The 14,777-nt window shown below is 38.5% G+C and overlaps 1 protein-coding gene across 2 annotated transcripts in view; it reads left to right on the forward strand.

Moving 5' to 3' along the window:
- The window catches only part of tsc2 (TSC complex subunit 2), a 48,427-nt gene that overhangs the window by 19,619 nt on the left and 14,031 nt on the right, over nt 1-14,777 (forward strand). For both annotated transcript variants that reach the window (XM_084402772.1, XM_084402773.1), the window contains 6 exons: nt 4,048-4,209; nt 6,956-7,111; nt 7,893-8,005; nt 8,921-9,175; nt 11,400-11,585; nt 14,612-14,754. In XM_084402772.1, coding sequence (XP_084258898.1) covers nt 4,048-4,209; nt 6,956-7,111; nt 7,893-8,005; nt 8,921-9,175; nt 11,400-11,585; nt 14,612-14,754 — 1,015 coding nt within the window. The remainder of the gene's footprint in view (nt 1-4,047; nt 4,210-6,955; nt 7,112-7,892; nt 8,006-8,920; nt 9,176-11,399; nt 11,586-14,611; nt 14,755-14,777) is intronic.

The following is a 14,777-nucleotide window of genomic DNA, read 5'->3' on the forward strand; positions in this document are numbered from 1 at the left end:
TCAACACATTGGACATCAGCCTCATATTCATTTGCATACATTTAAATATGAAGCCTGACCTCCTCCTGCTACTCAATAACTCATTAACACGTAACCAGCAGAGGGCAGCGTAGCATCAGAAGAGATTTACACCAACAGGCGGAGGGAGAGAGACTGGCAGTAATAAACCCCGAACGTCTGTGTTTTAGTAACCCAGTGCATCTAATTACCATAAAATCTATTAATTCAGTGTTGACAAGTTAAAGGGTGGTAGAGAATAGAAAGTCCTTTAATAACAAGCTCAGGGATTTCATACGGCATATTTGTTTTCTTATTTAGATTACCCTGTCATTGCTTTGCTACGTATTTCTGTGCCGAGGGGTTTTGTTTGGATCATTCCAAGGTTGCTCTTTATGATTTAATGACATTTCTGGCGAGCTAATTATGCTGGAATGGATCTAAATCACAAGCCTGAGTTGAAAGTCAACATGAAGAAACTGTACCGCTTCAGTTTCATAAATCAACTGGGAAATGAAACTTTTTTTCTGTTTTCCCCCTCTAAATGAATCAAATATTAATTGCTCACTAGATATCCAGTGAAGAAATGAATATGCTCTGAACGCATTTATATTCAGCCGTCATCGCTTATTGCATCAATAGAGCAAAATTATTATTATCATCTACTCCACACTCATCAACGATCATCCGACTGCCGCTAATAGGGATGATGGAGGGGCTTGATGAGCAGTGAAATGTTTTCAGTGTGTGACACAGCAGTGAAAAGATGTTTATGTTGGAATTTGTGCCTTTTGGAAAAGATCAACGTGCTTAGAGAATATCATGATATCAAAGGAAGGGTTTGATATCATGATCAGCTGTGCTGGACGCCCAGGATTCAGAGACTTGATGGAGATTTCATGTTAAGTTAAGATAAATTTGGTTTTATTTGAGTGCTCTTTATCTGGAAAATTCATGCATTTACTGTGCAAACAGATATGCTAATAATTTGGACATTAAAGCATTATAGGTCAACTCTGAGATGAGGCGTCCACTTCAGCTGGACACAAACTGGGACTCTCTCTCTCTCTCTCTCTCTCTCTCTCTCTCTGTGTGTGTGTGTGTATGCGTGCTGGATGAGCCTGTTTATGGACGCTCCAGTGATTTGCTATGGTGCGCTGGTTAAGGCTTAGGAAGGGTACACCAGAAGGTTGTTGGATCGATTCCGGTGAGGAAAAAGTCAATTGTGCCCTCGTGCAAAAGCAGCCGAAGGAATGTTCTAGAAGATTCAGCTTAATCTCTTATCGACAGCGTTTGTCAGTTACTACGGAAAATAGCATTGACCCTTCCATCAGGTTGTGTTTGTTTACATTAACACATTTATAGTGAAAGTCAACAGGGGTCCATTCACTCTTAGGGCTTAAATGCTTGAATTTTAATTTTTTCTGTACATAATTTTTTGCTATTTAAGCTGTAAACTGTGTAAAGTATGACGCGAAAGTTATTGTTTAGTGGTTTTTACGTGGTCATGACAAGGAAAGTAAGTGATTCCAGCACACTAATCTCATGTTAAAATATCTGATGTGAATGTTAATTCTTTATTACCTTAAATGTATTACTTTTCCCTGTTCACTTCTATTGTACGTGCATTACAGTCACCGTGAAAAGCTGATTTAAAGCCTCTGTCCTTCATGAAATTAGTTCAGTTGCCTAAAAATGTGCATTTTTTATTTTCCTGGAAATTACCTTTAAAAATGTTCACAGTCAAGTTTGATATAAAATTATGTATGAATTTATTTTAGAGAATTATTTGAAAAAAATGTTTTACACACACACAAATAAAAATGTTATACTTAAAATAATTAAAATATGTGTATATATATAATTTACTTCATATTAAGATATAATTATTATTTACTTATAAAATAATAATGTAAAATAATATATATATATATATATATATATATATATATATATATATATTATTTTTTATTTTATATATTTAAAATAATTAAAATATTTTTGACTTTATTAAAATATAATTATTACTTTATAATCATAAAAAATGTGTATGTTATTTTACTTTATATTCAAATATAATTATTTACTTTATAATCTAATAAAGACAATTAAAGGTAAATGCAAAATAAAAATAAAAATAAATATTTTAATAAGTAATTTTTTAAATAAATGTATTTAATATTACATTTTTTGTTGTTGCTAATGCTGTCTTTATTCACTAGGATAGTGGAGAGGTGACATTTCATTGCACACCAGCGAAACTGCGTCACAACCTTATCAGTGTGAAATATTGCCATTTAAGTCCAGGTCGCTGCAGGTGAAGTTCACAGTGTCGTTCTGTGGTGTGTGTGTGTGTGTGTGTGTATCATTCTCCAGATAGAATATAGTTTTTATTTTGATAGACATTCTGTTGGTTTATAAAAGGGTGACATCAGATGACGCAGGTCACGCTGAAACTCCTTTATTTTGTTGAGTGCGTTTGTCGTCTCTGACGCCCACATGGACTCATATCCGTCCTTGTTGGACTGTTGGTGATAAATGGCTGCGTACACACACACACACACACACACACACACACACGTACGTCAAGTTTGTGATTTCTGGATGAGTTGTTCACCTGTGCCTGATGTAAAAGTCAAAAGCGCTTTAGCTCAAAGGTGTGTCGTGTGTGTGTTGTCTCAGTGTATGGAGATGATTTGGACTCGGTTGATTTCCCCTGGGATGCGGTTGCCGTGGTTACAGAAAGGCAGGATGCTGATGGCGGCCTTAGATTAATGTGATCATCTAGATAATGTGTGTGTGTGTGTGTGTGTGTGGCAGCTGAACGTGTCTGGTGTGGTTTTGTCTGGCTATGTCTTCTCTCTCTCTCTCTCTCTCTTGCTCAAAGTTTGTCCCTTTTACAGACCCAGTTTTGTGTCACTTTAGAGAGAAATAGAAAGGACTTCAACTAAACAAAATGAATAAAGGAATCGTTCACCCAAAAATGAAAGTTCTTTCAAAAATGCATGCATATTTAAAAAAAAAACACAACACGATTGGTCAGTGCACAATGGTGTAAAGCGCGAATGAGTTTTATGACAGTTTTGGAGCTCATTTTTTGTTCTAGTCAAGAAATAAAGTCATGTGGTTTTAGAATGACATGAGAGTGAAAGTGTTATTTTAGTATTATTTATTTAATATTTTAGTATTAATATTTTGATTGAGCTTTTATTTTTATATTTTCAGTTTTCATTTTAAATTTAAATAAAGTTTTAGTAATTTTTGTAGTTAAGTAGTTTATAGTTTTTTTTTAGTTTTTTTTAATTCTGTTAGTGCTGTCAAATCGATGAATTGGTTTGTATAATTTATAAGTATACACACACACACATTTACAAACTTTTATGTTAGATGCGATTAATCAATTTGACCGCACTAACTTCTATATAAATCTATTTTTATATCAGTTTTATTTTTTAATATAATTTTTATTTCTTTAACTTTAATAATTTTATTTCAGTTAGTTGCCAAGGCTACATTTCTAATTTAAATATAAAAAATTTTCCCACCTATATATGTATATATAGTTTCAATTAACGATTGAAATAAAATGACTCTTATTATTCTCAGGTTTAGATGACACTGCCGAGTGAGTAATTCTTTGGGTGAACTATTCCTTTAAGCAAAGATGAACAAACATAATGTCTCTAATTTGATTCATGGGAGTGTGAGTCTGTGTTTTAACTGCATGTGTGTGTGTTTTCAGTGGGTCACTCCAGCTTCAATCACCATCTGAATCTGATTCATTACCCGCAGAGTCTGACTCTCTCGCTTCACACGGTGTCCTAAACAGCCGTGACTCCAGACGGTGTAGCTCCGCCCACAGTGATGTCATAATCGGAATCAAATGAATCGGAACTGGAATCAGTCAGTTGTTGAAAATTCCGCTGGCATCATGTCTGGTTAGGACACTGTGTTAGAGAGCGAGCAATGACTTCACTAGCACCAGTGTGAGCTGGTTGTGAATCTGACCTCTGACCCCTGTGTGTGACCCCTGACCCCCGTCCTGTGCAGGATGCAGACGTCCACCACCACCTGCAGCCTGGGCTCGGCCGACGAGAACGCAGTGATGCAGGCCGACGACGCGCTGAAGACGGTCCACCTGGAGCTGACCGAGACCTGCCTGGACATGATGGCCCGATACGTCTTCTCCAACTTCTCTGCGCTGCCCAAGAGGTGCCCAGCTACACTTTACAGTCATCTTACATTTACTGCCCTAATTTAATCACATTAGTATTTATCAGGTCAATTAATCACAATTAAATGCGTCAATCATTTAATATCAGTTGAATATCAGTGTTTGATGAGAAACGCCATTAAGTGAAGATAATTAAATTTGTTACATTATCATGTTAGATGAAAGCGTTGAATGATAAAGCATGAGTAATTGTGTGTGTGTGTTTTTTTTAATCGTGTGTATAATATTATATTATATTATATTATTTAAAAAATATACAGTGGGGAGAACAAGTATTTGATACACTGCCGATTTTGCAGGTTTTCCTACTTACAAAGCATGTAGAGATCTGTAATTTTTATCATAGGTACACTTCAACTGTGAGAGACGGAATCTAAAACAAAAATACAGAAAATCACATTGTATGATTTTTAAATAATTAATTTGCATTTGATTGCATGACATATTTCATCACCTACCAACCAGTAAGAATTCCGGCTCTCACAGACCTGTTAGTTTTTCTTTAAGAAGCCCTCCTGTTCTCCACTCATTACCTGTATAAAAGACACCTGTCCACACACTCAATCAAACAGACTCCAACCTCTCCACAATGGCCAAGACCAGAGAGCTGTGTAAGGACATCAGGGATAAAATTGTAGACCTGCACAAGGCTGGGATGGGCTACAGGACAATAGGCAAGCAGCTTGGTGAGAAGGCAACAACTGTTGGCGCAATTATAAGAAAATGGAAGAAGTTCAAGATGACGGTCAATCTCCCTCGGTCTGGGGCACCATGCAAGATCTCACCTCGTGGGGCATCAATGATCATGAGGAAGGTGAGGGATCAGCCCAGAACTACACGGCAGGACCTGGTCAATGACGCTGACAGGATGCTTTTCTGCAAAGGGGACAGGACGACTGCACCGTATTGAGGGGAGGATGGATGGGGCCATGTATCGCGAGATCTTGGCCAACAACCTCCTTCCCTCAGTAAGAGCATTGAAGATGGGTCGTGGCTGGGTCTTCCAGCATGTCAATGACCCGAAACACACAGCCAGGGCAACTAAGGAGTGGCTCCGTAAGAAGCATCTCAAGGTCCTGGAGTGGCCTAGCCAGTCTCCAGACCTGAACCCAATAGAAAATCTTTGGAGGGAGCTGAAAGTCTGTATTGCCCAACGACAGCCCCGAAACCTGAAGGATCTGGAGAAGGTCTGTATGGAGGAGTGGGCCAAAATCCCTGCTGCAGTGTGTGCAAACCTGGTCAAGAACTACAGGAAACGTATGATCTATGTAATTGCAAACAAAGGTTTCTGTACCAAAAATCATACAATGTGATTTTCTGGATTTTTGTTTTAAATTCCGTCACTCACAGTTGAAGTGTACCTATGATAAAAATGACAGACTTCTACATGTTTTGTAAGTGGGGAAACCTGCAAAATTGGCAGTGTATCAAATACTTGTTCTCCCCACTGTATATTTTAAATAATAATATATAGTAATAAAAAATGCTCTAAATTAACACATTAAATTAAGTAACTATTATCTAATTGTAAATTTTGTTTTATCAGGTTTAAAAAAAAATAATTAATAATAACAATTTCCCTAATTAATTTCCTATTTCCCTAAACTGAAACTGATTAACTGTTAATTTTCTAGCACTTTTTAAAAACATTTATTTAAATGTAATATTTTTTAAATGTAATGCATAATAATAATAGTATTAATAATAATTGCTCCACTTTAAACTGACACATTTAGTAGTTGTTCATTTTTGTTTAAAATAAAATAAAAGGAGAAATATTTATCCTTAAACTTAAATAATGAATTATTGTGTACATTTGTTTAAAATAAACTGAAACTTCAAACTGAAACAATAACATTAAAAATTGTATTTCTAGAAGTCAGTATTCATGTTTGTATGGCAAGAAAATCTCACTGGCCAATTACTTGGGTATAATCTTTTAGCTCATGCATCAATGCACCAAAAGCTATTTTACCGTCTGACTTTAAACTAAAGGAATTGTAATTTCATTCATTTGTAACTCGCTTTGAAACAAAGTGTCTGCTAAATGAATGCATTGAAGATGCACACAGAGCTGCTGCTGTGTCTGATTTTTCTTCTTCTTTTGTTTTAGGCTAGTTTACACACTTTTAGGTAGAGCCGTAATTGCTTGACCTTCATCCTTTTGTGCGCTTTCTATTTGCAGACCTTCAAATAGAATTTATTTTTCATCTCGGCTGAAGCAGACCGGCTGAACGCTGCATTGATCCACCTTTTGTTCCAGAGCAAACTTATTTCTCAGTCAGTCTTACAATAGTTGTTTTGCTCTCTATGTGAATATTCTTTTTATTTAGGATTGTTTTTATTAAGCAAGTACAAAGAAAAACAGAGAGGCAGGGCAACAAACAACCTGGTAAACCTGGTTTTCCATCCAAGTCCATCCAAGTATTAGCCAGTACTAAACAATATCCTCTGTGCAATAGGAAGAAAAAAAAAGTGATTATTCAAATCACCCGATATCCTCACTCGGCCGGTTGTTTTGGAAAGTGTAGCATCTACATTTAGCGTGAGAACTGCAAACTCCTGTCATAGATGAATGTGTTTTTCTCACAAGAGCATCTCCAGTGTCTTGTGGCCGCGTGTGACGCTAAATAAAGATGAGTAATGGACTTTATAAAATCTCTCTCTCTCTCTCTCTCTCTCTCTCTCTCTCTCTCTCCCTCCCTCCCTCCCCCTCTCTCTCAGGTCTCCCATTGCCGAGTTCCTGTTATCCGGTGGACCCAGTATGACTTGGCTGGTTGGGAATAAGTTAGTCACTATAACAACCAGTGGAGGTTCACGAACCCAAGCTCTTCTCGGTCTGGACATGGCAGAGAGACCCGGAGGAGGAGAAATGACCAGGTTACAAACATTTAACTCTTTCCCCGCCAGCGTTTAAAAAAAATAAAAAATTGCCAGCCACCGCCATCGTTTTTGATCATTTCTACACAATTTTCATGGCCCCCAGAATATTTTGTTGTATGAATATCTGAACATGCAGTATATAAAACGAAACAACAGACCCTCTGCTTTAAAACTAAAAAATATTTTATTCTAGCTTCATGCATTCTTTTTTTGATCAACAATGTGGGTAAGTTTTATTTTTAAAAAAGTTAAATTTTGAGCAAAAAGCTGAGAAAATCACGTTTTTCTCAAAGACTACATCCAGATCAGATTCAGAACGATGGTCAAAACACAGGTGGAGTAGATCAAGTTCATCAACACCTCTAATGCTTCACAGTCCTGTAGCTCGTCCTAGGTTGACATTTCATTCAGTAACAGTTGGCAGTTTTGATTTATATTCTGTTTAATGTTGATGTTCGCGTTATTTTACATATGCATATGATTACATATGAGGTCGCAAATTTTTTGCGTCTTCTTTGCATGTGTTTTGATCAGGAGATTCAGTTCTCTTTCAGAAGATGTGTAATAGCGCCCCCTACCGTATAAGCCGGAAATTTCCGTCAATGGCGGGGAAAGAGTTAAACACAAAAGACCTTGTTTGCCACAAGATGTTTCGACACAGGAAAAGCAATAGCCTCATATGACAGTGTTTACTAGTCTGAGTCTCGTAAGAGAGAGTCTAAAGATGGGAATGTGAGTGGAAAGTATAAAAACATATCCAAATATGAATGTTCTGCAGGTCGGACCCGTCACTTCACACGCGGCAGACGAAAGAGGCTCCGGCTATACTAGAGTCACAGTCCGGACAGCAGATCAACACCACCACTCGCACACGAGTCCGCTCCATATCAGGTGCCAATGTTCACATCCTCTGCACCCGCATCCAATTAAATGGGCCATATCCCTTATGCTTTAAGGTTTTTTGCTCCAAAGAGTTGTCATGATCATTTTCCACATTCTGACCCATGAAGTTAAATAGTTTGCTAATGTACCTTTTAAGACCTCTATATATAGATAACTTCTTTCATTACTGTCTTACCTTCCATATGAAACCATTAGTAGTTCCTTAGCCAAGTATAATGGAACCGAAACTGTTTGGTTACCAACATTCTTCAAAACATTTTCGTTTACGTTCCACAGAACAGAGAAAGCCATACAGGTTTGGAACGACATTAAGTTCACTCAAAAACTCAGGATAGTTCACTCAAAAAGTTTCTGTCATCATTTACTTGCCCGTGCTTGCCATTTATTTCCAGCGTTGTTATATATATTTTTTAAAAGAGACAAAAACACAACAAAATTACTAAAACTTTAAAGGGATAGTTCACCAAAAATTTTTTATCCTGTCATCATGTAAAGATAAAAAAGTTTGCAAACAAACATATAAGTTGGCTTGTGCCTATCTAGAAAGTTTGACGTAGTTTTAAAAGCTCGCAGTTTGAAGGATTTCAGTTTGTAATAATTTTAAGTTTTAGTTTAGTAGTTTTAAAAGCCAGATATGGAGATGGATGGATGGATGGATGGATGGATAGATGGATAGATAGATAGATAGATAGATAGATAGATAGATAGATAGATAGATAGATAGATAGATAGATAGATAGATAGATAGATAGATAGAAGTCAGTAGTAACTGTTTGGTTTCCAGCATTCTTCAAAATATCTTATTTTGTATACTAGTAGCAGTAGTGTGTATACCAGTATTATTAGTATACACTAGATTGGCATTTATTATTGAAGCGCTCCTTCTATCACTCCTCTCTCCAGGCGGTCACGCTCTACGGGCCGGTCCAGCTCAGAGTCTCAGTCCCCTGGTGGCGTCTCCCGAGGGCGAGTACAGCGGCCCGTTGCCTCCGCCCGGCCCCCCGCTGGACGTGCTGGGGTCCCAGAGGGTGATCGAGGACCACCCGCCTCCCTCTACCTCCCACTCCTCGCCCCCGTTCAGAGACAAGTCCTGCCTGGCGGAGTTTGTGCCCATGCTGACGCAGGGCTGGGCAGAGATCTTCATCCGCAGACCCTCAGGTACCACAGACGCTGGAAATAACGAGTGCGCGCTTTACCCCGTAACCTTGGCCCGGGCCGTAATTATCACCCACTCCATCTGTTATGACACATTTGTGTACAGCATTAAAATTAAATCATAATAACTGCTTTCCAAGGGCGTTTCAGCGGCGCATGAGTGCACATGCGGCCCGCAGGGGTTGTCATGCCATTTTGATAGTTTCATAATAGTTTGACTCACACCTGCCGTGCCCACGGGCCTGATTTTCCTCATGCTGCTCTCCTCCGCCTGCCTCTAAATGAAGAATAGCTCCGGAGCATTTCGCAGAAGTTATATTTTTGTATTAATTGCGACGTGTCCTTGAATGCTTTGCTTCTTGAAGAATAACACATGGCGTGATGCTTCTTCAGTAAGAGTCCTGAGGATTTCAGTGCGTTGCTATTGTGGTTTTATTCCTTTCTCTCTTTGTCCGTCACTTTTTTTGTCTCTTTCTTTCTCAAGTCTGCTTTATAGGGCTCTTGCTGCAGTGTGAACAGCTTTTGTGCGTTTTAGCTTCAGTGTATTCTTATTTTTCTGTCCCTCCAATCTCGCTTTCGCTCTCTGTCAGTGTTTAGTTTAGTTTATTTAGTGAGAAATTGTATTGTAGTAATAGAAATACACTAGTGCAAATAAACTAGTTGTATGAAATCAAGTAATTAATGATGTCAAATATTAAAATATTTCCAAAAATCTAAATGTTTTTTTTATATATATAAATGTAAATTTATATAAAATGTAAAATAATTTAAAAATATGTAATAAATATGCAGTATGCTGCTAATATTTCATTTGACTTCTTTCTTCTTGATTTTTCATTCATAAGTAATATTAAATCAAGTAAACAATAGTTGGTTAAAATTAAGCTAAAATCAAATCAAATAAAGTATTTATTAATTAATATAATTTAACTACACACACTCGCTCTCTCTCTCTCTCTCTCTCTCTCTCTCTCTCTCTCTCTCTCTCTCTCTGTATAAATAAAGATCCAAATGGTTCTGGTTCCTCGAGGAAATAAGCTCGGCAGAATATATTTATATTTCATTAGTGTCTGTGTGTAATTGAGTTTTGCGGATGTGTCATGCAGAGTGGGCAGATGCTGATGCAGATGTTGGTTAAATGGATAAATCGGCATAGCTGAAGGTGTGAACAGACAGCTGGAGGTCTTAATCCTCCTCCGTAATGTGTTTGTGTGTGTGCTGGTTTATGAACTCCTCTCAGATTGAAGACAGACTGCACTCGCTCATGCTCTGCTGGATTTGTTTCCGCTCTGTACCTGTATGTTGTGTGTGTTCAGGGTGCAAAATAAACTTGTTGTCAGCAAAGGCAGGTGAATAAAAAAAATTGCTGGCCATAAACATGCACTATTTCAAATTCAATCATGACAACTCTCAAAGTCGTTTTGTAATATGGCAGTGTTAATGTATTTGGTCTTGGTGGTTTGGACTTGCTACTGCCATTAGATACACAGACACGCTGCTGTGAGTGTGTAAGATATGCTGCTGCTGCGTACATGAATCCAGTAGCAGATCTAGGCAGGTGGAGCTGGGGAGGTGGAGGGGTTCAGAGGAACTCTGATGTTAGCTTACAGCGAACACTGAACCAGACTTTTTAAATCTCATCAGCTTCAGGATCAGCAGAGGCCAATCAGCTTGTGCCTTGCGGTAACGATGTGATTGCTTGCAGATTGCGTGTAAAAGACCAATCAGTCTGGGCCTGTTTACACCTTGTCACTTCATGCGTTTTTTCTGATCGGATATCTGATTTATCAAAATTTATTCCATTTACACTTGGTCACATAAATGGGTTTTCACCAAACGGATATAAATCCGATCTCCAAATCCCGCGCTATATGCAGATTTAATGTAGTTTTCGTCATCGAAAGCAATAGATATGAGGTGTTTGGTGACTAGTACCGACTGATTCACTCATAAAGACAGTCTTTGCCGCCATATAATATATGTTAATGAAATATGAAATAATGTTACTATTTTTTCCAGTGGAAGAAAATCTTTTAGTGATTTTACTTCATGAAAGTTGCATTGATACATATTTTTTGGCTTTAATAAAACAAATCTCTGAGCCCTTCAGCCGTGACTTATTCACGAGACAGCGCAGCCTCTCGTACCTTATCGCATTAATGCAGACATTTAAAGCTATTTGTTGTTTGATTCTGTAAATCTGCTCTCGTTTGCTGTCTCTGCTCAGGTAACACCAGCTGGCTGATGTGTCTGGAGAACCCCCCGAGCCCCTTCTCCTCTGAGCTGGGGAACCTGCCGCTGCAGGAGCTGTCCAGCGTGCTGATGGCCATGGACGGGGTGAAGGAGCCCCGGAGCGAGGTCCCTGTTGCCCCCCCGCAGGGGAGGCCCTGTCCCATCCAGCGATCCAACACCGGTGAGCCGCACGACTCCAGCGTCTGATCTCTGATGTTTATGCACAGCTGAAATGAGTTCAAAGAGCTAGCTGAGATATCAGGTGCTCCAGTGTTTTAAGAAAGTATGCAGAATAGCCTGCTGCTGTACTATTATACACTATCTATGTAGCATGTGTACTGTGCGCTGAATATTTTCTGTTTGCACATTCCCAATAACATTTGAGAAAATGTGCAATATACAACAGAAACATCATCATCCATGATTTTTAGTTTCTCTTTGGCCTGTCGTGATTATTGAGTAATCGTCTAATCTTGGTCATTCAGTTATTTGAGAGAACCTCAAAATTGTGCCGTTTAAAAGGGCTGTATGGAGAATTCGGTGGCCATTAGCCTCGGACGGCCAAATCAGTCACGTAACGCACAGGAGACTGAACGTGATTCAAGGCCCTGATATGATCACGGCGAAGGTCTTGTTTGTTCTTCGCTTAGAAGTAAAAAGAAGTTGGAAGTACATTTGCAGTGATGTACTGTTAGCGAATATCCTGACGCCGTCTACGCTGCTGAGAGCGATGATGAACATGTAAATATGTGCTGTGCGCTTTCCTCTCAGTAACAAAATAACCATAATGAGAAAGCGTTTGTCATCCAGACCTCTTTACAGATCATGCTGTTTTGCCACTCTCTCAGCCTGAGACTCCTTTGACTGTTGTTTAGTTCTGTCATCTGGGTCCATGCGATGTTGATGGGTTGCCCTGTTGGTCTCTGTCTGTCTGTCTGTCTGTCTGTCTGTGTGTGTGTATGTGTGTGTGCGGGGTTTGTCGCTGCAGTGGGCGCTCTCAGCTCTCTCTGCTCCCCTGATACACCCGGCAGGTTTCACAGGAGTATTTCCTGGGCAGGTATATATATATATATATATCTAGTGTGTGTGTATGTGGCTCTTTATTAACAGACCAGAACAACCCGACTAATCAAAGGTGAACTCAACCAATCGCCATTCAACCCGAGAACTAGTGATGGGATGATTCCTGATTTTTTTTTATGTCCTCTTTTCCTGGAGCTCTTTTCTGTTCCCTTTGCTCTTTTTCTTTCATCCATGAATTTGACCTGAAAAGCATCTTTCTCTTCTAAAGCTGCCTAGTTTCTGTCATCTGGTAATGCATTCCCTTTATGCGTGTGATTTGAATTGGACTCGCATAAAAGTGTTCCTGTGAGAGACGGACCATGTAGAAAGAAAGAAAGGTTTTGACAGCCATTCTATATAGATCAAGCATAACTGACATTTCACTTTTATGTGAACATTTTTTATTCAACATCAATATTTTAGGTTAAAAATTAACATGAATGTGTAAGAAAAAAAAATATTTTTCAGATTTTGTCAGCTGCTTTTAGCTTTTAGTTTGCCTGTTGTGAAAATTTCATTTAAAGTACAAGAATGTTCATGTATTATATCCATAAATAATTGTATGTACGTGCATTTACCTTCATATTAGGGCTGTCAGTCAATTACACATTTTAACTGAATTAGAAATCGCAATTAATTAATTGAATTACTCTCAATGCATTGGTATTTAAAAGATCTTGATGGCTAATAATAAGACATACATTTTATTACTTACTTGTCTTGTCTAATCTAATAAATATTTTTATTACAGTAAATAATTTTTAGCTACAGTACAACACCCAGCCATACTATTACTAGTCGGACTGAAGTGATATTTTTAATTTAAAGGTAAGCATATTATTAAATAAACATTTAGAGTAGATGCAGCAATGAGTGCAACATGATGTCATCATTATTTGGGATTTATTTTCCAGGAAGAGAGAGACTGTTAGAAGTGTAAATCTGCTTTTTGTTCACTTTTAGAGGAACATTAGCATACAGACCCTTTCCAAAAAATTAGAATATCATGGAAAAGTTTATTTATTTCCATAATTCCATTCAAAACGTTAAACTTCCATAGATTATAGATTCAGGGCCCACAACTTAAACGATTTCAAGTATTTAGTTGTTTATTTGTTAGTATTTAGTATTTAATATTTTTCTTAGTTAATTACACAGTGATACCATGGTCATTGAACCAGGTTTTGGTTATTTTGGCAGTGTGGGCAGGTGCAAATCCTGCTGGAAAATGAAGTCAGCATCTCCATAAAGCTTGTCTGCTGAAGGAAGCATGAAGTGCTCTGAAAATGTCCTGGTAGACGGCTGCGTTGAGTGGACAGCACAGTGGACCAACACCAGCCGATGACCAACACAGACTGTGGAAACTTCACACTGGACTCCAAGCATCTTGGATTGTGTGCCTCTCCATTCTTCCTCCAGACTCTGGGACCTTGGTTTCCAAATGAGATGCATAATTTGCAGGACTTTGTCCACTGTGCTTTATTAAATCCAGAGTCAACGCAGCCGTCTACCAGGACATTTTCAGAGCACTTCATGCTTCCTTCATTTTCCAGCAGGATTTGCACCTGCCCACACTGCCAAAAGAACCAAAACCTGGTTCAATGACCATGGTATCACTGTGTAATTACTGTGTGATTTCATGTAATATTCTAATTTTTTGAAATCCTGTTTTCGTGGGTTTTATGAGCTGGAAGCCAAAATTATGTACAAATAAACAACTAAATACTTGAAATCGTTTAAGTTGTGGGCCCTGAATCTATAATCTATGGAAGTTTAACGTTTTGAATGGAATTATGGAAATAAATAAACTTTTCCATGATATTCAAAGGGTCTGTACAGATGACACTCTTCAACTCTCATTTCTCTTCTCATTGGGTGTCTGAAAGCAGCATGTTTTATAATGCCTTTCAGTGTCGAATCACATACTGAACCTGCTTTACGTGTCCAGATCGATCAGCTTGTGTGTGTGTGTGTGTGATCAGAGTGTGTTTGTGCAGGTTTGATCTTCAGGTGGCTGTGCATGTATTAGAGTGACTTTAGGAGAGTTCTAGACTAATCGTAGACGCTCCTCTGCTCGTGGATCTTGCACAGTTTGCTGCGACGCCATCGTGTTGATTGTGCACGTACTGTCCTGCTGTCCCGCAGATTCTGTTGTGTTGGAAGAAGGAGTGCAGAGCAGAACGGACGTGTCACCGGCGGAGCCGAAGGAGGAGGAAGAGTTCGAGGCCGTTCCTTCTGAACCGATCTTCATGAGCACCAGTGCGACACCAGCTGGCATGCTGAGCCGGGTAGAAGACATATAATATAATAA

Source organism: Rutilus rutilus, assembly GCF_951802725.1.
Source record: "Rutilus rutilus genome assembly, chromosome: 2".
Classification (NCBI taxonomy): domain Eukaryota; kingdom Metazoa; phylum Chordata; class Actinopteri; order Cypriniformes; family Leuciscidae; genus Rutilus; species Rutilus rutilus.